The 24,819-nt window shown below is 37.2% G+C and overlaps 1 protein-coding gene across 1 annotated transcript in view; it reads right to left on the bottom strand.

Moving 5' to 3' along the window:
• ITGA8 (integrin subunit alpha 8) overlaps positions 1-24,819 on the bottom strand; it is a 111,007-nt gene that overhangs the window by 65,605 nt on the left and 20,583 nt on the right. Inside the window, exons 12-15 of the mRNA XM_053988978.1 lie at positions 19,022-19,227; positions 16,659-16,850; positions 4,578-4,623; positions 2,517-2,624 (exon numbers count right to left, since the gene is read on the bottom strand). Of these exons, the coding sequence (XP_053844953.1) occupies positions 2,517-2,624; positions 4,578-4,623; positions 16,659-16,850; positions 19,022-19,227 (552 nt within the window). The remainder of the gene's footprint in view (positions 1-2,516; positions 2,625-4,577; positions 4,624-16,658; positions 16,851-19,021; positions 19,228-24,819) is intronic.

Genomic DNA, 24,819 nt, shown 5'->3' with positions numbered 1-24,819 from the left:
AATGAAAATATTTAATTTATTTACATCTTTTTACAGATATTAACTTGCATTTTTCATACTTAGGGGGAAAAAAAGGCGTTTTCCATATTCTTAAATACCTTCAAAGTTGCAGAATTTCTTACAGATTTGCTAGTATTGGGAACTCAGACACACTTTACACACAGCAGAGAATGAATTATATGCTTCTAGAAGTTCAGGACAATTCTCCTTGAACTGTGTATAAAAATTACTTTTTTGCATGTTTCCTCTGCTGCTTCAGCTTTGCAATTTATATCATGGCATGAATAATATTTTCCTAATACTGGGAAACTTACAATAATCCACATTATTCATGCACACACACTTCCCGAAACTTTTCTGGTAGGAGGTTTCCTTTCATTCTAATTTTGCAGTGTCAGTCAGTAGAGTTTTACACAAGTTGCACAGCTGGCTAAGAGATACAGAGATCTGTCCCATGGGACTGAGGAATTCTTTGCCTGTTGGAGTTTCCCTACTAATTGTTTTCATATGCACAATACAAGCTTATATCAACTAAGGAATAAAACTGCAGTGAGGAAAATAGCAGCTGTTCTTCAGTCATTTCATAACATGAACTAAATCTTTAGGGAACATTATTTTAGAATAAAACAGACAGAAATTAAATTATGCCCCTATTAAAGCTCTTGTAGATATGAACCAAACTTCTTTTAGCTTATTGCAGTGGAGAAGTATATAAAACAAAAAAATGTGTTAAAGTAGTATGCATTTCTTCCTTCCTTTTCTAAACAATATCTCAGAGCAAGAATGTATTTTAAGAGAGATGTTTTTCCTCTTGTGCAAAAAAACCCACCTTTTTTCTTTCAATACCTGTTGTTAACTGTTAAAGTTCCAAAATATTTTCTATTAAGACATTAAGCATTACTTAAAAGTCTTAAAATCTGGAGTTGTGAAACAACATAATTTGGATCAATGAACATGCTTCAGCCAAGTGTCTGTATTTCAAGTTTATTTTTACACCAAGTATTAAAACAAAAGATAATTGAATCAAAAAAATTCCAGAAAGGCCAAAGCTTTGTAAAGTTCTGGGTATGCATAGTTCCACCAACTGCCTTCTACATTGCTCTGTATTGGGCAATTTTCTACCCTGGATGTAGAAATGAGGAACATGATAAAAAATATAAGAAGTTCCATAAAGTGTAAAAGAACAGCACAAGAGTGAAAATCTCTTGACAACCCCATCCCAGATGCTTTGGAATCCCACATATTTATTGCTTTAAGTGTATCAATGTTTAGTTCCTTTAAGAGCCTCCATGGCTCTTAAATGAACTGCTTCTCATGATTATGTTTTACAGTTCATATTTATCAATTAATTCTTAAGATTCTTTCTCTGAATCTTACATTTGAGATGATTTTTAGGACTCATCTCCTGTAAAGAATGTCTCTAATGTGAGGAAATCCTCTGACCATCTTTGGCTTAAAAGCAGTGCGTAATTTCTGCATTCATGTTATCTTCTGGAGTCCTCCTTTACACCTTAATATTGTTTTTGTCCAGCCCACGTCCTGGCAGGCTTCCTGCTTCTAATGTTTTTACATCTTAGAAATCTGTTCCTCACAGTCACTCTGGCAAGACTTACTATCATTTTATATTCAACTTGCACATGTTTATGCTCTGTTTTGATTGTAGTTTCCTCATTTATTATGATTTCCACTTTTAAACAGTATCTTATGTATTTGTAATAGCCTCTTTTGTCAACTGTTCCTGGGGTCCTTTCAAAGTGACTTTTTCTAGTGAAGTAAGTGTGCCTTTATGTGGTGTTATTGCTATTAGATAGCCTCCAAATACCCTGCAAGCATTTTGTACTTGTAACTGATCTTAAATTGTTTTAATTAGCTCCAAGGTTTTTTTTAATGTTTGGTTGGGTTTTGTTTTTATTTTTTTTTTTCCTATTCAAAGTTAAATGCTACTGTGGGTAAGGGTTTCTCTTTTAAGGATGGTTGAAACATTGTCCTGTGTGATGTGCTAAAAAAAACTTTCCTCTGACCAAAGACAGCCAGAAACAACATCCTGTGAACTTCTCTCAGGATGGCCAGCCAGATATCTTCTCTCTTCCACAAAGGACTAAGATCTCTCTTTCTCCAAGAGAAAATGGTGGGCCCACCAGCTCTGCATCACTTTCACTGCTACAAACAGATGACTGTTTATGTGTTTTGTACATTTTAGCTGTTTCATGTTTCATTCATCTAAACATTGCATATAACTTTGCAGCTTGCCCAGGAGACACTGAGCATCTCCTATGCATCAATGATCTGTGTATCAAAGGACTCAACTTTTACCTGCCACAATTAGTTAGACAATCTACTAAGTACTAGAAAATACCAAAAAAGTTTTCTGTGTAGGAGGGTTTTATTGTGCTCAGAGCATGTTTCAACATTTTGAACTTTGAACATGTTCAACAAAAGAGTTGCAATATAATTAAGGATTAGGAAGTTATTCAAGAAAGAGGATAAGGATGTTTTTTGAGTAATCATGGACTTACCAGGCCACCAAAAGCTGAGAGCCAGGGAGCTGACAGGTTTTATTGTCTGGATTCACAATCATGGGGTTCAGAATAAGATGAGCATTCACTGTCACAACAGGTCTGGCTCTGGGGGACAGAAATAAGGTTCACCACGTTCAGAAGGAGCACATTAGTACCTAAGTTGCAGCAGAGAAAACACTGAACTGAGTTGGCTGCAAAGAAGCCAGATATGTAGGGTTACTTGGGAGAACACAGTTTTATAATGCTGCTCATAGCCAAAAGAACCTTTTATTTTTTTCCGCATCAGAATCCTACTGAGATTCACAAAAAAAAAAACCCACAAAACAAAACAAAAACAAACAAACAAACAAACAAACAAAACAAAAAACCCCAACAAACCCTCTTGTTAACACATCACAGAAACAGTACCCTATGTTTAAGCAATAGATGTGTCCCAGGACTGAGGCACATCAGACACATTACATCACACTGAGTTTTCTCAAATGGACAGCGTTTGCCTTTTGGGTTTTACAGCAACCCTTTGGCCATCTTGCAGATTTATTTTGTACTGTCTCCATTAATAATGATATGTTCCAACTTACTATGCCTGTTTCAAGACTCTTAAAAAAATAAACATGATCTGGTTAAAGTAGAAGTTGGTGTATACTACCTTGGGCCAATAATGAAGTAAACTCTGTCTGAAATTTCTTGGAGACAATTTACTTTGTAAACCAGGAATAATCACCAGTAAATTGTGCTGAGTACATGAAAATACAGTTCTGGTTACAGAAACCATTCCTCCAAAGCTGTTAGTAAGTGATAAGGTAATCTATAACTGCAAGCAGTTTAGAAGAAAAATGATAACAAGTATGTGTCCAGATTCTGTATTTTTAAGACAGCAATACTATTTACAGTAACTTACATAATCACAGTTTTCTAACTTTCCTGATATTTTAATCCATATCTGAGCTTTTTGTGATTACTTCTTCATATTACTTCAGCAAGACATTAAAAAATAAAATTACTCTCTTCACTTTTTTGCAAAAGAGAAAACTTTTTTTTTTTGCTTAGAAAATTTCAGTAATAAAATTCTATTTCAACAGTTTGACAAGTTGCATATTTGATACATTCTGGCCAGGAAATGGCCTCCCGCTATTCACTTTATTAAATTAAATAGAACACATTTTATTGTTATTGAAATACACAGTGGATCTAATTCCTCAATGCTTCATCCTGTGCAGTCACTCATGGCATTGCAAAGTATTTGCATGATTCTTTCATAGCGAGAAGGAAAATCAGGTCTTCTCACTGCACCTACAGTGTTAGCTGAGATGAGCAAACATTCCTGTTTTACAAAATTCTTTTGCTGTCACAAACATTCAGTTGGGAAGTAGAACATGCCTTTTCTCAGTCAGATGCTGTTAGGAATACAGACAACAAGAAGCCAGACAGGAATCAGAAATATGACTACATGTTGTAGCGATGGATGGTGAATATTTACATGAAATGTGCTGTCAGCATGGCTGGACTGAGAGCATTAGCAGATTTTATGTAAATGTTTATTATTTGGTAGCTTTAAATTTTATATCTAATCAAAAAGTGCATTTAGTGAAACTCCACAGTCAGCAACAACTTTTTGTTTTGTAAAATGGGATCTTGTGCATTATTTTAAACTGAGGCTAAAAGCAGCAGTCTTTATTTTCAATAAACGATTCATGTCTTAACATACACAATCTCTGAAGATTGGTCACTTTAAAATTTCTTAGTAGCACCAATTCCCCAGGAAAGAAATTAATTTGCAACACCATGCCTTTTAAATTTCTTATTTAAAATTAACTAAAGAGTCAAACATTCCAGAAGCTGCTTGAGCTAAGCCTAAGCATGGAAATTTTTGTTGAAAATCACAGGTTTTGAACATGGGAAAAAAAACCCATTTGTTTCTCAAAAGATGTTTAATTTATCATCTCTAATGACCACCTTTTAAACACTGCAACGGGGAAACAGGAATATGACATTTTTTAATTTTAATATTGCCCACCAAGGCTGTGAAATAGCAAATCCATTGTATTTACCACATACCTGTAAACAACTGCTTTTCCAGCTCCAAATGCACCCACAATTAAATCTGAAAAAACCAAAATGGTTTCAGAATAGCTATTCAGAAATCTCTCACACATTTTTTTCCATCATAAATTAGATTATTTACATTATGTTACATTGCAGTAACATAAAATAAATACAATAATTCCTTTCTAAGCAGTTTTCTTCACAAGTGTACCTGAAGGAAAACATTTTACATGTCAGAGATGGTGTCATAAATGTCTCAGTTGTAACCAGTAACTGCAAAACTATTTGACACAATGTCACCCATGCCACAATCTCACTTCTCTCCAACTTGTATTATAGGGGAAAAAATGCCATTAAACTTGATGTATTTTATTCCAAAATCCTAACTATCCATTAAATGAAGAGCTGCAAAACAATTTCTTGCCAGTTTCATGTAAGTCATGTTGAAACTTTATAGTGTTCCTTCCTGACAATTCTTCCGTCCTGCTTTGTGTTTTAAGTAATTTGTTCATTAATTTAGGCATTACATCTCTGTGCAAATACATACAATGCAAGGTCAGAGGATGGCTGATCTGACAGTTTCTAATGTTTCCAGCCTTGTAGCAATAAGTGCTAAGGCTTACAACAGTTTTCCATCTACCTAAACTGATGTAAATAAGTTAATTAAATGAGTAGTTAGGCTTGTAAACAAACCCTTACTTGCTGCTTCTATAGTTGAGCACTGGTTTGCTTAAGAAGCCCTGAAGTCATCGAGCATGATGCAAATACAAAGCTTTGATGTTAATTATCTGGATGGGTTGGGTCCAGGGCTGGCAGTGTATTTTCTAGTGCTCCTCTGTCTTTCAGATGGTCAAGACTTCACAACAAAGTATAAACAAATACTTCACATGGGCAACAGCCAGTCCTTCACTGAATTCCATTAATTAATGTCCTAATAGGAGCAGACAGGGACAGTTTATGGGTCTGATCCTCTTTTTGTACAACATTTACATTTTTCTAATTTCATTGGCCTTACAGAAATATGTTTCAGGGTCAGGAATACTTTAAATAGCAGAAGAAAATAAGTGTTTTAATCTCCTTTTTGGGACATTTGTATGTCGTATTCTTTAGCAGCTTTTATAGACAACTTGCCCACAGTACCAAAAGCTAAAGATGTTTTCCTCTTAAATAAACAACTAATTGAGACGAAGCCATTATCATGAAGGTTGCACCACTCACAAATAGAACTTTTCCTGGCAGCTTGCTTATAGTGGCAGCCACAGTAACCCCCCATAAGATTTAATATTTTGTTGATTTTTATTTTGCTTGTGTTTGAAGGGGTTTTTGTGAGTTTTGTGTTTCATGGGGTTTCTTCTGTTTCTTGTTTCTTAAGGAAAAAGAAACATTATGTTATGAACAGAAAGTGGAAGACAAGATGGAAAGGGTTTCTGTTCTGCTCCTCCCAGCTGGGCACTTTTTGTGAATTCTGTAACAGATTTAGGATATGTACTGCTTCATACCAGACTTGGTAATTCAAAAGGTTTCAGGGTAAGAGACAAAACAGGTAGATATCCAAGACTTATTCAGATCTTGGCCTAGTGCTGATTTCATAATACTCTCTTTCATTAAAAAAATGAAGGTTAAACACACAACTTGGGTAAAGTTAAGAAAATGCAGCCTGTTAGAATCTGAAGGTGAGAAGAATGAGTCTGTTAGATACAGCTGGCTTCACTAGTGTGAGCGAATGTAATTTCAGTATGTACTGCTGTGCAAAGGTACCCTCTATCTTGGCATCCCCACTTTAATATTAAAGAGGATTTTGTACATCTGCTTAATGGTTAAATCCTGGGATTTTTTGGGACAGAGCCCAGCTTATTTGAAGACAGAGGGTGATGGGTCTAGAGGAGCAAATACAGGCCTCAGCCACCAAAAAAAGACTGGTTTTCCATGAGCAGTCTTTCTTCATTGCCACTTCAGCCAGGTTTGGAGACACAGCAAATTGGATGAGGATCCTCAATCATGGCACCACCACGAAAGCCCTATTTGAGACTACTTTGAGGGCAGCCAGGACTGTGCTCCTCCTGCTCTTGTTTGGAGGCTCTTACTTTTACTCTGACATGTCATTTGTTTTCTGGTCTAAGCCATGCTTATTCTTGATCCAAAGAGCTTGAATGAGTGAAAACTACTGAGTAGAGAAAGTGTAATGAAGAATGAATATGCAAAAAAAAAAAACACCCCATATTTATAGCCAGTAGTAATTTCTACAATCTAGTGTAAGGACAAAATGATTATATATTCAAACAGAGCATTCACTGGAAGATTAATTAGGGATTCTTCTTTGCTTTGTCTTGTTCTGTTACAGACAAAGTAACAGAACAAGACAAAGCAAAGAAAAATCTGTATCTTCTTTCTTTCATTGCTTTGTGGTGCGCAACTCCTATACCCATAATTGGAAAAAATAATTTTTGATGTTGATACAAATGCATGAGGTTTGAATACAGATCCAATCAGAGCACTTTTATAAGCAGAAGTTTGGAATTTGTTGAATGTTCCGTAGAAGAAAAGTTACTAATCATTTCTATGAAAAAAAATGCATGAAACGTCTAAATTATCTGAATTTTGGCAACTTTCTCCTTCTAAAAATAGAAGTTTTCTTTATTAATTCTTGTAAATGCTATACATGCAATGTCACTGATGCAAAGGTCACTAGCTGAAAAACAAGGTTTTAACAAGCAATTACAGAGCAAAAGAAACCAGCTTAAAAAAAAACCAGTTAAACAGTTTAACTCCTTACAACCCTTCCAAAGAGAGCCTGAAGAAAAGCCAATGATTACTCCTTTGCATCAGTGAGGGATTTTTTCAAGCTCAGATTAAAATGTGTGATAAAAACATAAAAACAAAGACGAAAAACTATAAGAATCACAAAATCTTCAATTCTTCTTTTCTCATATTTCATGTTTCTGGGTTGATGAGGGACCTCATTGGTGACCACTTTGCCTACGTTGTCTGTTTGAGAAGATTTTCTATCAGCTGCTCACCTGCAGGCAAGCCAAGATCTGTAAGGAAGGGTTGGCATCAGCACCCATGTGCTTCTGCCTCATTGCTTTTGAGGAATAAATGGGGCCATTTTGAGGAATAAGTGGGGTCACAAGCACACTGCAAAAATTAAGAAAACAAGCACAGAGTGACTCCACAGGAATTTTTAATTTCCATTTTTAACACAGCTTGAGGGTTGTATGCATTAAAGTCCCAGCTGGTGGAGTTCACAGAGCTTAATGCTGAAACAAGTGTCTTTGGGACATATTTAACTGAAGTCAAGGGGCACTGCACAAAGTTAAACAATCCTAATGCTTTTTTCAAATACTTCAGATTTATTTAGCTCTGAAGAGAAAGGTTGCAAGATGCTGTCTGGTGCAAGAAGTCCATTTTCTGAGATAAAATTATCATAAAAATTTAAGATGATGGTACTGAAAGGGACACTGGATTTTGTAAGCTTGTGACTTCACTTGCACTTTCTGCCATGTGACCGTGCTAAACCTGAAACACTGTGTGATAAAGGGCAGAAACTTTCCATAATGCTCACTAAACCTTCAACCAAATGAAGGAAGTAGGAAGATCAACAAAGTCCTACTTCCAGTCTCAACAAGACTCATTTAATATTAATTTATTAACTCAAGAAATTTTTTTGATTCCCTCATACTTTTAAAGGTCATGCCCATTCTCTCGAGAGATGCAGCCTCAGGGAGCCTGAGCAGGGAGGAACATGCACCGTGTTCGGAACTGCACTTGATTGGAAACCTGTCCAGCAATCCCAAGAGAAATTGCCAAGACACGGTGTCTCATATTGGTACCCGGGGGACAGTGGCCAAGGAAAACAACCAGTGAACAACTCCATAACTGGCAAACACCTCACTTGTCGGAAACCCAAAAATGAAACGACAGCTGAATCACCTCCCTGCTGCAACTCTACCAGGACACAGGCAGGAAAGTGTTAACTTTGGGGACTCAGAATGATTTGCTGACAGCTTTAAACATAACTTTATGCAGTCTGTCAGTTTCATTGTATAGTATAAAAAGGGACTGGAAAACAGTTATATTCTGAGTATGGGTGCTAATGGAAATTTTGTACAAGGGAGAAAACTGCCTAACTGTAAACTCTACTAAAAGAATCTTTGTGAGCTGCTTTGCTTTTTTATTTTCCTCGGCAGATCAGGTGCCAAAAAGGCCCGTGATCATATCTCTATTTGTTTTCTAGGATTTCAGTGTGCATTACAATCCCAAATCTCAGTAGGAAAGGTCTAGAATAAAAATGGCTTTAAATGGTCATCACTTCAGGCTTGACCATAGTAGAAGACACAGGCCTGTCGAGCATAGCCAGCTTTACTCAAGAATTTTAGTTCATTACTACAAACAGCCATCATTCAAAGCAGAGTCACTTTCATCCAATCCTATCATTCTCAGCTACCTTAATCCTTCTCTGGTTTTAAAACATTCTGGTAGCAGGTCTGTTACAGGTAACATCTAAGCTAATTCACATCAATGCTTCTCTTTTGTCTGAATGAATCCCTTTCACAACACAACAATATTATTCATTATATTACAAAAAAATCCCAAAGAGGACAGTTAATGCTTTATCACTTAAGTAAAACACTGTTTACTGGGATCAATTGCTTTACTCTTATTGGGCACAATACTGTGATTTCATAAAATATTGTAAAGAATTTTAGAAAAGCGTATCTATGAATTACACAGATAATAATTTCCCAAAAAATCAACATATTTGTACACAATAATTCTTGGCTTGTCACTAAATTTTTGACTGATTATTCATGTGAAAAAATAATAAGCTGGTAGAAGCACTTCTGCTTTTCTGCATTTGCTGGAAGATCCCAAGCCATTGTTCTGGCTCCCTCACATAGCAGTCCTCTCTTACCAGAGCAGATGCAGCTTCTCATTGATTTAATTTGTTTGTCTTCCACAAATCTCCTGAACCAACTTCATAATTTAATAATCACTAGATTCCGATTTGTAATATTGTTGGCACAATGCCTACCATTCTCAGAAAAATTTATTAATCTGAAGAACGCTTGCCTCTCAGAAAGAAATTTGAGGATTTTCTTCCTGCTGTTTGAGTTAATGTACTCAGCAGATGGAGCTATTAAAAACTCATGTTTTATTAAGATTAGACTGGATTACTGAAGTTCTGTGGAAATTTTGTCTTCTTATTACACTGCTTTCCTTCTTAAAATGTTTCTAAAGTAGTTTGATAGCAACTACTATGATATTCTAACTAACTACTATGATATTCTTAAGATAATAACTGAGTCCAAAATAACAAGGCATGAAGATGCCTTTATACATTTCCCTGTGCTGACAAAGGCTTGAGTATAAAGAACAACCAAAAGAACAGGCCAGCAGCTGTGTTTGTGCTGAAGTAGGATACCTTGAAGATGAAGTTTCAGTGGCACTGATTCCAGAATGACTCTCTTAAGTTAATAGGGAAGACTTACACAAACATCTAAACAGGCAGGGAGCAGAGACAATAGTGCATAATTTATTTGAGCAATTAACTAATCAACAGTCTTTGAATAGTGAATTCATCCAAAGCACTCTTCTGAATCTACCCACACTGTTAACAGAAACTGGTTAAATCATCCTGATTCAGAGACACATTCAAAGAAACCCCAGTCTTCGGGAGGATATGCCACAAGAAGAAAGCAAGTTTAATGAGTTGAGTAAGTTATTCATTATAAACTATTTGCTCAGCTATAATCAGCCATCAAGTGACTGAACATATGCTGAAATGTGAGGGTGGAAACCTTACAGCCTACAAATGTCTGAGCCCTGTACAGATAGATGAACCAGCTGGAAGTGCAGCATCATCATCTAGATAATCACAGACTCCAGGCACTCAGAGGGGCCAGCTTTGAACAGATGCCCAGAAGCCAAAAGAAACAAATTTCTTTCTCATTAAACAGATTAATGGATTTCTTTTGTTCCTATGAAAATTGAACTATGCTAATAGAAAAAGACAAATAAATTTATAAATAAAATAAACTATAATTCAAAATGCATGTCTTTGCTTCATTCCCTGCTCCAGGACTTGATAACACACATAAAGCTCAGGATGGAGCAAAGGGGCCCCAAAAGCCCCAGATTTATAGGACAGTGGAAGCTGCCTTTAAAGATGTTATTATGCATCCCAGATGTCCCAGCACAGAAGACAGGCAGGAAGATTGTGCTGAGGCAGGTATTTCAGAATATCTTCATGCAAACCTTGTAGAGCTGCTATTACAGAGAATCCCATGGTTATATAAATTGTGTTACAGCCCTCACTAGGATTGCCTCAGGCACAGCACAATGCTGCTTTGCCATGTCATCACCCTGGCACAGAATCTTGCACAGAATTCCAGCTACCACTGTATTGACACTTAAACTGATGGGAAAAGCCCATCTTTTACATTTTTTCAATCTCATCACCTCCCTTATTTCTTTAATCCCATTTACTTTTTTTTTATGACTGTCAATCCAGAATAATGGCATTAAACCAGTGTTCACTATTGCAGAAATGAGATCAGATCTTCTCTTTTGAATATGACCTTAGAACATGAGTTGTCAGAAAACTCCAGTGAAATGGATCATCTGCTGAAAGATGTTACAATTATGTCACTGCTAGTAAAACAGGCAGAGAATGTGCCTGTATGCTGTATTTTTACTATATGCAGTGGTATCATTAAAATAGCCCTAACACAGTTCGCCCATGCCAATTATTAGATTACAAAAGCGAGCATGCAGTGACCCTGTTTTGGCAAAAAAGTGAGTTTGATAGTGTGCACAAGGAGTGTTCAGTGATAGTTCAGAACCAAAGACAGCATATTTCATTTACTAGTGTAGATGTACCTCAGGTGGATTAAGTGGTCTTTTCCTTCAAATACTGGGTACATGTTGTGTACTGGAGAGATACTGAGTATTTCAGGTAAGTATGATATTAAGCTTGTTGTCAGTGTCATGCTTAGAAGACTGGGAAAGCTGCACATCATGGCTTGGCACAATCTATCTGACTGATATGCTTAACCTGCTTCCTTTTACTAGTCTTATCGGACTATAAAGTTTAATTAGATACCGCTTCTTACATGACAAGAGAGGAAGGAGCATCCCTCCACTAATTACCACCATCACCACTGCTTGGCATTGCAATCCAGCTAGGTGAGGAGGAGCCCTCGGTTTGGGGCAGGTGATGAACACAAGCAGAGAGAGGGCAGCTGCATGAGCGACACAGCTGTTAGGATGATCAGCATCGTTTTCTGCCTCTGCTGCTTCCCAGGGTTGAAAGTTTGCCACTCCCTCCAAGCCTGCAAAGCAGAGACTTCCATATTATCACCCCTGTCTGTGCTGATAAAGGAACAGTTCTGGGTACATAACATCTGGAGCATTTGTAAGTATGACACAATTTACAGAATTCCCTCCTGGGAAGCTGCAGAGATGTAAACCAAAGGTTGTACTTAGTAACAAAACTCAGTCTTCCCTGTTGAAAAAGTCTCTGTATTTTCACAATGCTGAGAGGTCTGTTACTGTTACAGTGACAACATCTGGGCCAGGACAGCTGAAGACAGATGGTCACTCCACTGACAGAACTGCTAACGAGAAGGAAAAGCAGTTCTGTCTGCATGCTGACCCTACCAGAGAAAGTTCCATTTTTAGGTAAGATGTTGACTAGTTAGTTATTCAGCTGTCTGTACCCTGTGCTTGTGCAATAAAGGCAGGGCATGAGCTTGAGCACTGTGTAAGTACTGTCCATATTTTTGTGTAGTTAGTACAGATTAGCTGTGATTTTAGTGTGTGCAAGTTAGTACTCCCCCAGACAGCAGCTGAGAAAGGTCTGGGGAATGCCTGAGCCAAAGACCTTTCACAAAAGGGAATATGGGTACTGCCATCCTGTTCCAGTGATTTCATCTGATGATAGTGAGCTGTGCTGTGCCATGTAGCCTCAAGCCCAGACCACATTTCCTGGTCCACTTTATCTTCTTGTACAAATACAATTACTGATAGCAATAGAAAATATTTAGGATTATTGTTTTTTCAAGTACTAATTCTGATTTTCTTCTCAGTAGAAAAGATACAGCTCTTTTTTTATGTTGGTTAAGTATGAAACCCAGGTCAATAGTAAAATCTTTATCAGAAACAGTACTTTACCCATACACAGGTCATAAACTACTAACTGCTCTTCACATAAAAATGTATGAAGAAGAGGAAAAGAGGCAGCAGTGGTGGCAAGACTGAATAATCATTTGGCACAACAGAACTGGTGTGTCATTCTCCACTGCACAAGGAACAATTAAATATATTAGAATTCTTTCCATAGGATTGCTACAACACGTGGCTAATAGAGGAAGTATGTCGGAAGTCTGTAAAATAACTGGACTGCAGAACTGTTCGCTGTCTATTCAGTATAAGAACTAGAAACTGTCCAGTGGAAAGTTTGAGATTTGAATGGGACACAGTGAGAATTACTTCTTCACAGAACCTTCAGATGGGCAGTGGGGTCCCTTGACAAATGCTACATGTGCCAAAAGTCTGCATGAGTTCTACAGCTGATTGGTCAAGTTCATGGAAGAAAGGTCTGTCAAGTGATACTAATTTTGGTGGTGCCATCTCTGACTCAGGGCCACCTTGATATTCTGGTTGGTTAATGCTGGGTGAATATTCTGGGAAATATCACAACACCTGTACAATTCCCAGGATATCTATTGTTGGCCACTGTTGGAAACATGCTATGGTGCTAGATAGATCTTTCATCTCTGTCAGTATGGCTGTATTATGTTCTTCCTTGTCTGCTCTGCTACTCCACCATTAAACCTGCCCATGATCAGTTTTCTCACAAATTTATTATACAACTGGGGTCATGGGAGACAAGAGACTCTCTTTCTCTGCTTTTCCTAAAGAAAACCAGAAATGGGGGTGGGGATGGGGTAGACTGTCTCCCTTTGGTAGCCAGGAGTTGCAGGAAGAGGAGAAAAGAGAAACCGTTCCATCCGCAGGACAGCTGAGGGATTTGAAGAGCTATGTGTACTAGGGAGTTTTCATCTGCTCCCTATTTCCTTCTCTGTTCCTGAACTTATACTGGCATTTGGATGAAGAGAGGAAGATATTACTCCCTGTACCAAATGGCCTCTCCTCTCCAGAAGGCTAATACATAGATCTCAGTCTGAATTGAACTCCCAGCCAAGAGAGGATTTAACCTTTTTCCAATGGGAGAAAAATTTGACTGTGGTTCACCCTCACTTTTTAGTAACTGTATTACTCAGCTTGTAATCAAAGAGCACTGGCTGCTGGGGTCAGTACACCGATCCTAGGATGAAGCTCAGTGGTGTGTGATAAGAAGCGATATGAACAGGTGGTATCTTCTGCCCTCTAGGTCAGTGACCTGCTCCCAAAAACATTACCTTATGATCAGATTTAAAGAAGGCCTGAACCTCTAAAAGCTCTGAAAATGCTATACAGTGCATTAGAAATGAAATGGCAGAGTAACTCCCAAGTCTTAGACTCCCATTTCCTAGCATGGATATGCCTGCCTCATGAACAATGTTAGGCATAAGTGCTTGAGTAAATTATACAAGCACACCTATAGCTATACAGGTCAGTCTTGAACAGTTGAACTCCAGCCATGGAAGAGCTAAGTGCTTGGAGAATCTCACCTTGGACAGTGGCAATATATGTTTATATCTGCAGCCAGACACTACAGCTGTCTCTCATCTCCCAGTCCAGAACTTCTGAGAACAGAACTTTTGAGAGTGTTAAGTCAGAATAATCTGATTTTATTACATTTTTCTTTTTAGACAATGGTTGCTTTTAAATTATACACACTAGAAAGCTTAAATTAAAATTTTGGTGCTTTTTTTTCCCCTAATCTTTCACAACCCTCTTTGAATCACAGGCATAAACAGTAGTTTGGGAAGCATGGAATTAAAGGCTAATTTTCTAGACCTTCTATAGTCAGCCAGACTCCATTTCTCTAAAATAAAACTTCCTTCCTAATCCTTCCAACTTCAGTACCTTGTTTCCTCCTTTTACAAGGGTTGCCCTTAGGCGTTTCCGTCAGGAGGTGAAGAAGAAAAGCTCTTTGACACGAGAAGGATTATTTACTTCATTGCCTAGTGTGTTTGTCCTAGGCTTGCATTTCCCTATATTATTTCCTTTATTTTTTTTCCTCTTTTCCCATAGGAAGGCACTCTATTTTTGTGCTAGCATTGTGCCATGTTTGCACTATTTTTACAGTTCTGTTTTGGTGCTCCAAATCTTCATGAATTAAGGAAGTGGTGGTTGACTGATAGTAAGGGGTTTTTCTTCTCATTTTCTGAGAGATTTTCACCAGTGCTGTGGACTGCTCATCCGGGGGAAAAGCTAGTTACAGTAAATGCAGGGTGGTGTTTCTTTTGTTTGTTTTCATTTTTTAATTAGGTAATTCCTGTAATAAAACCAAATGATCTGATCTAATGCATAGTGAGCTGATAACAAAATGTGAAATCCTGTGAGTAGGATGCATGGTGGAGGCCACAATGACAGACAGAGAACACACAATTATACTACAATTCCTCAGTGCACGTTTAGAAAGATCAAGACTCATCACCCAAAGTTTCCACAAATTCGCTTAAAAGATGCTCCACATAAAGTATGCTAATATAGTAGTGAGACTTCTACTCTTTCTTCTCTATGTGAGTCAAAGAATCTCTCCCTTCCCTCTATCTTTTCAATCTTAGAAATGCCAGGAATGCAATATCCTGTTTCCTTTGGTTTTGCTGGGGGGCCTCGTGGGTGCTTTAGGAAATGTTTAAATGCTGAAACTTTAATAAAGTGCTCTGTTGTCCAAGAGAACCTCATTAGTCATGGACAATGAAAGACTATTAATAGCAACATCAACAATATGCAAGCAAAAAGTCAGAACAGTGTTTAAAAGCCCTTTCTTCTCTCAAATGCTAAAGATCTTCTTACTTTAGTCTCATGATAGCCTCACTTTATTACTTTGCAGTCAGCTTTTCTGTTTGTAAAACTGTAATTTCTATTGTAAACACCCCTTCCCAGAAATTGCCTTCTGCTTTTGGAAAGATACCTCTTTCAAGGTTTTTACAATCCATCTCAGAAAGGTAAAAGATCCTATTTTTGTCCCTTTGAAAAATTACAGTTTTCAGTTTTGAAATAGTATGACTTTAAGAACTCTAGCCTTGAAATAACCCAGGGTACCAAGAGTGATTTCATAGTAAGTCAGGGAAGCATGGACTGTTAGGAGTTTCCTGTGGATGAAACTTTCACAGTAAGAAAATATGATGTTTTACTACACAGCCTTACTAAGGCTTCTGAATTGTGATGAAAAGAAACAGAACAGATTTGTTTCCAGATGAGAGAGAGAGTAAATGAAAGCACACTTACATTCAGACTACTTAGATGGTAGGAAAAATTTTCTTTAAAAAACAAATGCTTCCCTGAAAAAATTAATGTTACAAACTTGATAAATGTGAATACATGTCAGGTAAACTCATTAGGAAGAATCAAAGTTAACCTAAAAAGGAAGAGTCCATATAGCAAAATGAAAACATAAAAGGGATGGGAATGCCCAAATAAAATAGCTGCTTTAAGCAATTTACATTCTCTCTGCTGTTTTGTAATGCAATCAAAGCCATTAACTATATATAGCTCAATGGCTCTTTGGTCAGCAAAAAACAACTTAGAAACACAACCAAACCAATCCCTTCTTCTGCAATGCAACATGTTTTTAATTAAGAAAGAATGCCAGGATGAAGGAGACCTTACAAGTTCAATAAGCTGAGACCATTCAATTTTTGAAAGTGGGGGAAAAGGGTTAAGGTTTTCATTGTAAACTTCACATGTTTTATGTTAATACAACTATTTAAGCCCTTTCTTGACTTTCTGATCATGTCTTTTGACAGGAAAGGGAGTATTTGTTTTGTCTGTTTTTAACTCTCAGGAAAGCAAACTAGAACTGTCCAGAAATGTCTATCCTTTATTCTGACCTCTGCCTTCCAAAAGGGGCAGTTTAGGCATGATGCATTTACCAGAGAATGGAAGTATGAAATTCCCTTTCTAATGCAAAAATCTTACCTGGGTAATCATTCTTGTCTACATCTGAGTCTCCTCTTAGAGTGAAGCCAAATCCCGAAGGCATGGACTGTGAGGCCCAGGCTCCACTGAGAACCTGGGAAGGGTTAGGGTTTAACCCATTACTGTATCCATTGTAAATGAGCACTTTCCCTCTTCTGTCTTCTCCTGCAAATGGTGCACCAATAGCAATGTCTGCAATGCAAAAAACAAACAAACAAACAAACAAAATAGGATAAAAAGAATGGACACAATTAAAAATTAACTCCTTGCAGGAAAATAGACTCAAATTGCTTCAGCTACAAACATGCAAGAACTTCATCATTCTCTACTTCTGTATATATTCTAGTTTAAAGGCAAATATACAAAATGTTAGCAGTATTTCTTCTGTGTCAAACTTTCATGACAAAAGCTTATAAAATAATCCTATGAAAAGTATATTTAATTATACTAAATAGCCAGTCCACATTGGATTCATCTACATATTTCCAGGGCAGTTAATTAGCTTTAATAAACCAAGATCTAATGAATGCCTGCTTCTACTTTTGTATTTTTAATCAGGTACAAATTTTCTGTGATTTCCCCTATCACCTTTTAGTAAGGAGCAGCTGTTAGATAAAACTAATTTTCTTTTTCCAGATAACATATCCTACATAGACAAAAAATTTCACCCCCTCAAACATCCAGTGCTTTAGAAGGCAAAAGAGAACAGCAGGATATCATGTTTTCATCTATACCAATTCATCATTTTATTGAGAAATAGGAATAGTACTGAGTCAGTAATTTTGCAGGAGGTCTTAGGCACTGTGGAATTAAACAGTTCAATCCTTAAAAATGAGGTGCCATATCCAAGAAGCAGAAGTCACAGTGCTCTTTGTTACTGTGCATGGGATGTGGAGACAATATTGTCTAGATTGAGATCCAACAGCTGTTCTAGCTGAGCTAGCCAATAGGAAACAACAGAGGATAAATATCTATAGCTCTCATTTCTGGGCTCTCATCTAGGAGCTGATGCTGGACTTTATTAAACTTGAATTGAGCACCTGGACTCTGTAGCTTCACTCTAAAGGCAGAAATGCACCAAAGCTCTATGACTGGCATATTCATTAATGAAGCAGAAGACTCTGGCTCTAGACTCTTCTTAGTCTTTATACAGTGACAGAGAAAAGCAGAAATGTCTTCTGCGTACCTCATCTGAATTCTGGAGAGAAGGGAGACCAACACTGCCTGCCCAGAGTAGCTGAGGGCATCTGGTACTGCTCACAGGTAGAAAACAGGAATTCTCCACCATGAGGTTCAGCTGTGCTGAACTCCATGGTGGGATTCCAGGATAAGTCAGTGAGGGTGCTTGCAGCAGTCACAATCCAATGGCTTCTACCCACACGATGGTATTCATATTTTGTACACTCTGAACCCCAGTGCAATTCGATGACTCCTGACAGGAATGATCCCTTGCACAGCAGCCACACAATGAGGACATTGGCCTAGAATCTAGTGGCTAGAGCATTGTGAAAAACAGCCCTTGAGGTAATTAATTTTGCCTTAGTTCATTATTTTTCCTTAGTTCATTAATTTTTCCTTAGTGGGACAGCTATTCCAAAGGCTACTGTGCAAAACAGCCCTCCCAGGAAAAAACTTCTTGGTGTTTTAGATGCAGAGATACCTGCTTTGAAGATCCCTAACATCCTGGAAATAAGAAGTAAGGAAATGCATGCAGGGAAAACCAAGATGCTACTGATCATGTCTAGGAGGCTAACTCTAGGTGCTCAAGGTATCCCAGCTTTCTCAGGTAATCAAGCAGTTAGTTTAGTTGTTCTGTTTGCTTGAATGTAGGCTGCCAGTTAACTTACATGAACATTTTGCTGTGTGCATGCGCTATAAACATTTGAAAGAACCCATTATGCTCCTGTTTTTTTAGTACTTAAGTACCAGTGGAAGGCTGACTCCAAAACAGTACTTCTGTACTTGCCCAATTCTTTCATTGTTGACAAAATGCTCCATGTACTGAGCCTCATTGAATTATCAAACTCTTCCAAGCATTTGAGGAGAGAAAAACTCTGCTTTCAAAAAAATGAAACATCTTAACCAAGTACCTAAATGTTATAATAGTTAACAAAAGGTATTTTTATTCAAAAACACATACTAAAACTTAGTAAAAAATCACACTGTAGTCAATATGACTGCCCTCTTATCGGTGAGCTTTTCGTGATTTGGGTCTCAATATCAGTTTCATTAGCATTAGGGTAAATTCTCGTGAATTTCAAATATGTTACAAATCCCTTTCCAGCACAGCACAGGCACACTATTTGCTGCTTAGGCATTTGTAATTTCAGTGTTAGAGATATACTACATTACATACAAATTACCATTATATCCATCTTGATTGAGATCTCCAAGGTGTGTGATTGCACTGCCAAATCTACCAAACACTTCAGTGCCTGTCAGAATTTGTGCATCTTGGAAGAGAAATGCACTTTCTTGCAGGTACAGATAAACTTGCCCAACTTCTTTAGGCTTGCTCTCAAATTCTCGCTCCATAAAAAGAGGGGCACCGACTAGGATATCATCTAAACTGGAACAAACAAAAAACAGTGCCACTGAGAGACTGAGTGTAAACAACACAGTTTATACATTTGCAAAACAAGAAGCTGATAATTATGATACAGCCAGACTAACTGAGGTAAGAAGGCACTTCTGGAGTCCTAGTCCAAACACTTGGTCAAAGCATGGTCAATTAGGGAAGGCTGTCCACAGCTATAGTCAGTTCAGTTTTGAATATCTCCATGGATGGAGACTCCACAAGCTCTCTGGGCAACTACTTCCAGTGTCTGATCATCATCACAGCCAAAATGTTTCTTTCTAGGTTTAAATGGAATTGCTTGTACTTCAATTCAGGCCCAAAATAGACACCGAAAAATTACACTTTGTGATTGATGATGCCAAAGTCAGGAATCTAAGACTGAATCTGTGTCACTAGAACAAATTATGTAGATCTGTTTTACTGACAGTGCCAGTGAGAGACAAATTTTAGTATTAAATCTAGTTTTTGCAAATTATACATCAGTAAGTGACTAAAAGAAAAAAACCCTGCCACTTTACAACAGATTTTTGAGTAACATACATGAAACACAAGTAGAGCATCAATTAATAGAGAATGCCTCACCACTTCTTCTAATAGAAAGTGGGAGACAAAGCCAAAGCTCTATTTCTGAAAACACTTCTGTTCGATATTAGGTACACAAGTAGTTGCAGTGCTCATATAATTTTCTGTACTGAGCATTAAAGAGAAAGGACATAATCAAATAATAAAAATAAGAAGCTTAGAGGAAAAAATCCTTCTGTCCATTATACTACTCCAAGAAGAATCAGTAAAAGAACAGCTCTATTTCTGAAAACACTTCTGTTCGATATTAGGTACACAAGTAGTTGCAGTGCTCATATAATTTTCTGTACTGAGCATTAAAGAGAAAGGACATAATCAAATAATAAAAATAAGAAGCTTAGAGGAAAAAATCCTTCTGTCCATTATACTACTCCAAGAAGAATCAGTAAAAGAACACAGACAAAGCATATTTTGCATGTTGTTGTTCTAAGTAGTCATGTTTCAAAACATGTTACCAACATTTATTTAGAGGGAATAAAAAGATCCTTTCATGAATAAAAACAAGTGTGATTGACAGACTCATAAAAAGCAGAAGTATTCTTAATGGATTATTCTGAGATATGAAATGATAGTATCAGATTAATTGCTGAAAGTTACTCAAGGCCATATAATAAAATAATTTGCATTATATTCAGTGGACATTGGTCATCTGTATTAAGGAAGTCTGTTACTGCAAATAACTATTACTTGGACTACTTGATCCCAGAATATTTAATTTGGAAAACATATTCTCTTGCTCTAATGTGAAAACTTTTTCAAACTTTGTAAAACTCACAGGGAACTTTCTATTCTCAATTCATCATATTTCCAATATGAGACTTTATCTATTAGCAAACTAAATAGCAAAATTGGACTACAATGCTTTTCCTTATCCTGCTAGAAGAAACCCCGTATGATTCAGCAGTAGCTCAGCTATTATTTTACCACAGATGTACACTATGATTCTAAGATGCACACCATAGAATTTAGCACAGAATATTTCATCTAGAAAAAAAATAATTTCATTGTAGGACTTACACATTATATAAGTTGTGACAAAATACTTCTAGGAACATTATTTTTCTACTAAGTTTTACAGTATCTTTCCATAAAGGTAAGTGCAATTCCAAATGTCAGTTCAGTTTGGTACAGCTATCCTATCTTTTATGTTAGATTTTTCCCTATGGCATAAATAACTGAAAAGGAAGGAAGCAGATGCTGACTTGACATCAAAGGTAGGATTTTCCTTTCACACTAAACATTAAAAGTCTTTCTCTACTAATGGAAGATGTTTGTGGTTGGGACAGAATATCAGCTGAAATGGTTGCCAGGAAACAATAGCAACAACAAAAAGAAATCATGAATGCTCTTTTAAAAATAAGTTATTTTACATATGCCATGTACTAAAAGCATTACACAGTAGCACTATCATCAATTACTATTTCAGTGCCTCACACTCCAGATATTCCCAGTACACTGGGACCCCATAGAGTTAAGTGCTGTAGAAGCCATGAAATAAAAGATGAGCTTGGCTCCCTTGAACATTTTACAAATGAGCTATTTTAAGACTAAAGGAAGATTTTTTTTTAGAGGTGAAAAAGAACCAAATCGTTAAGAGTCAGAAAGCTCCCAGTACACTGATGTAAAATAGATAGATACTCAGATACCTTTAAAACCCTGGTCCATAGAGCAAGATCTAGAGTGCCTAAAATGGTGACAAGAGAGTCACAGACTATCTATTGTGTACTGAAACTCTCTAAGAAGAAGCCTAACCCTGAACACAAGATTCACCAGGTGGCACAGAAAGCAAGCAGACAGGAGCTAGAGCTTGTTGAACAGGGAGCACAGCATCCCAGCTAGAAGTTCACAGTACTGTGTTATTTTTCTGGTAAAATTTCAACTTTGCTAAAATAAATGACAATGACTGTATAAAATGCATGAACAGTCCAGGGAGAAGGGACCAGAATCTGGTAGCTAAGATGGCTCATCTTCTGATGTACTGAGGGACAGGTGGAAGGAAGGCAGACATCTAATACACTGACCTATTTCTCAACTGCTTATGGCAGCAGAGACACCTGGAACACCCACAGCACTTGGTTTGTCTCCCCTCCAGGTATTCATATGTATTGCCCTCACCAAGGCCTTCCTTTCCTCACCCTCTTAAATTTACCCCCTTCTCATTCAGAGCTGAGCTTTGTAGGTCAAAGCACACTGCTTCAGCAAGTCCTCTGCAAGAGGGAACTCTCCTTTAGGCAATTAGAATTAGAAGTTTGGGATTAGAGTTTGGGGTTTTTGTGCTGTCACAGCAGTGTTCTATAGCTAGAAAGGAAGGATTTATCAGCTACCCAACTCTCTCTAATCCTCATTTACTTTCTTCTGGCTCCTCTTCAAGTGGGTAAAATAAGCAAACAATTGCTGCTTACCATACTTTATACTCAGTTCTACCTCCCAGCTTCTACAACTTAATTATTTAGATAGCAAGCAGTCAAGGGGGTACAGGGGGTGTGTGTACTTGTTGGGTTCTAAGTGCCTATGCACTTAGTATTATGCATTTTGCTGGGGAAAGAGGATGTTGCCTTTGGCCATTTCAATTGGCCTTTTAAATTGGCGGAGTTTGTATTTACAAAATTGAGAGTTCTGAGTCAAATTCAGTTTGATGTGATTACTTTCAAAAAGCCATATGAGTAAATAAAAGCAAAAGCCCCTGGACAGTAATATTAGACCATGAAATGCAGCTCAGTGTGCAGTGGTATTTTGAACTGGAATTCAATAATAGAATAACTCAATAATATAGAATTTAATAACTATTCATTAGATTTCATGATTGCACTAAGATGTTAGAGTTAACATAAATTATATATTAATTTTTGCTCCAAAACAGAAAAGTGATCAGCCAGTATTACTTCCCTTCTGATTAAAAAAAACAACCAAACTTTAAAAAGCACAAAGCTGACCACCTGCTGAGACTGTGTGCCATTCCTTTGTATCCTGCAGAGTAATAAAAAGCAGGAATATGGGAAATGTCAAGAGGTCAAAGTATAACTGTGGAAAGCTTTGATACAGGCCAAATAAAAAAAACAGTAAACAGTTTATTTCACTATTTTTATTGGACTGATTCAGCCTAAATTGAAAGTACTCTCTTTTTCTCCCTTTACTAGGAATGTAGCCTGTAAGTTGATGGCAAAACTTGATTTATTAAGTTTCATTGTGGATTTCTCATTATTAGCAATGGGCAATTTCGATTTCAAGGGATAGTTCAAACAGTATCCTTAATTTCCCTATTCTGCCTACAATCCTGATGTGGTGCAGATAAAACTGCATGAGTCACTTTGAGATACCCACAGAACTGCTGGGCCAGATCTACAGAAATTTTTTTCCTAAGTTGAGCCTAATCTTGGAGCTGTATAATGAGTCTTATTACAGCAAAGCACCATTCCTAATAATCTTGTATTATTTTTTTCAGCAAATAACTTAATTGGGTTTCTTGTACTCATGAGGCCACCACTAACTCCTCATCTTTAGCTGAATAAAATGCTTAAGTGAATTTGAAGTGTTAATTTCCCTTTTGCTTTTTTCCCCTCTTTTACTCTTCCTTTCAGATAAATATTTCTATTGATTGTATGTGCAAACCAGAAAAGGCAGACTACATATCTAATCAGACATGTTTATCAAGTAGAGCTTTTTGTGTTTTGTTTTCTGTGGGATGTTTGGATCTCAGGAAGAGTCTTTAGATTTCTTTTAAGATATAGTCTGGGAGACCACACAGGCCTCAACAGCAGTTTGATTATATTATTGACATAAACTGAGGTTTTAGAGGTACACAGAAAATATAAGACCTGCCAAGTAACCCTAGGGTTAACAGGAAATAACCTGCACAGGAAATAGTTTGGTTCAGTGAGATGTTAAATAATAAGTCCCCTGAAAGTCTAACGAATGTCTGTTGCACCCTAGATGAATGTTCCTCCACCCTTTCACAATTGTAATACATCAGGAGGACTAAATTATTTCTGATTCTGTATACCATAAAAACCAGAATTTTCAAAAGCTGTGACACTATCACAAAATTTTATCTCAGAAACTTGGAAAGATTTGAGTACTATGAAGCCACCATGGAAACTGCTGAAGCTTCTGTTTTGTTATTGCTGGCTTTTTTTTTTTTTTTTTGTAACTGCAATAACACTTTACCACCTTGTTACTTTTCTCTTCTCTTGTAAAACTCAGTCTTTAAAGGGTCACTAGTCAGTGATGAGAAGAAATTACTTAGCCCAGAAGAATTATTTCATGCACTATGCTTAAGCACTTAATAAGAAATGATCACAAGAAAAAAATATGATGTAGACACATCTGAGTCATTTTGCAATAAGCAAGAGTACACTACATCTCTAAATATCATCCTGGCTCATCTTTGTGCAGACTTCCAAGCCTCTGAGTTTCAGGGATCTTTATCTCCTTGCTAGATAGCTACTAAAATATTCTCTTACTAAAGTTCTCTTCTTCTAAAATATTTAATCAGACTTTACATGACTTGAAAGTTAACAAGAGTTTTGTTCAACAGAGCCTGAAACCCTCAAGTATCTTAGGGATCCCCAAGTATCGTGAAGTATCGTGACCCTGGGAGCGGAGCATCACTATCCCTCCGACACACACAATGCCTGCTGTAACAACTATGGGATGCAGACAATTGCTGGTCCTCAGGATGATAAAAATGGATGGCCAACCAGCAGGTGCTGGAATGAGGAAAGAAGAGCTGATGACATTAGAAGGTTTTTAACATTGAGAATTGAAGCGATGGATGAGAAAATTTTCCTGTATGTGAGAATAGGAGAATGAACTTCTGACTTTCACCTATCTCTTCCCCATGGTAGATTGTGCTGTTTATTCACTGTTTTTCTACCTGGATCTCTTTCCTAGGACTCTGGACAATCCTCTGACACACTGCTTTAATAAATATTCAGGAAGATAAACTCACCCAAACTACTCATGCCACTGTGACTGCACAAAGTCTATGTGAAAAATTAAAAT

This window comes from Vidua macroura, chromosome 1, assembly GCF_024509145.1.
Source record: "Vidua macroura isolate BioBank_ID:100142 chromosome 1, ASM2450914v1, whole genome shotgun sequence".
Lineage (NCBI taxonomy): Eukaryota > Metazoa > Chordata > Aves > Passeriformes > Viduidae > Vidua > Vidua macroura.
This window is presented reverse-complemented; position numbering and strand designations above follow the sequence as displayed.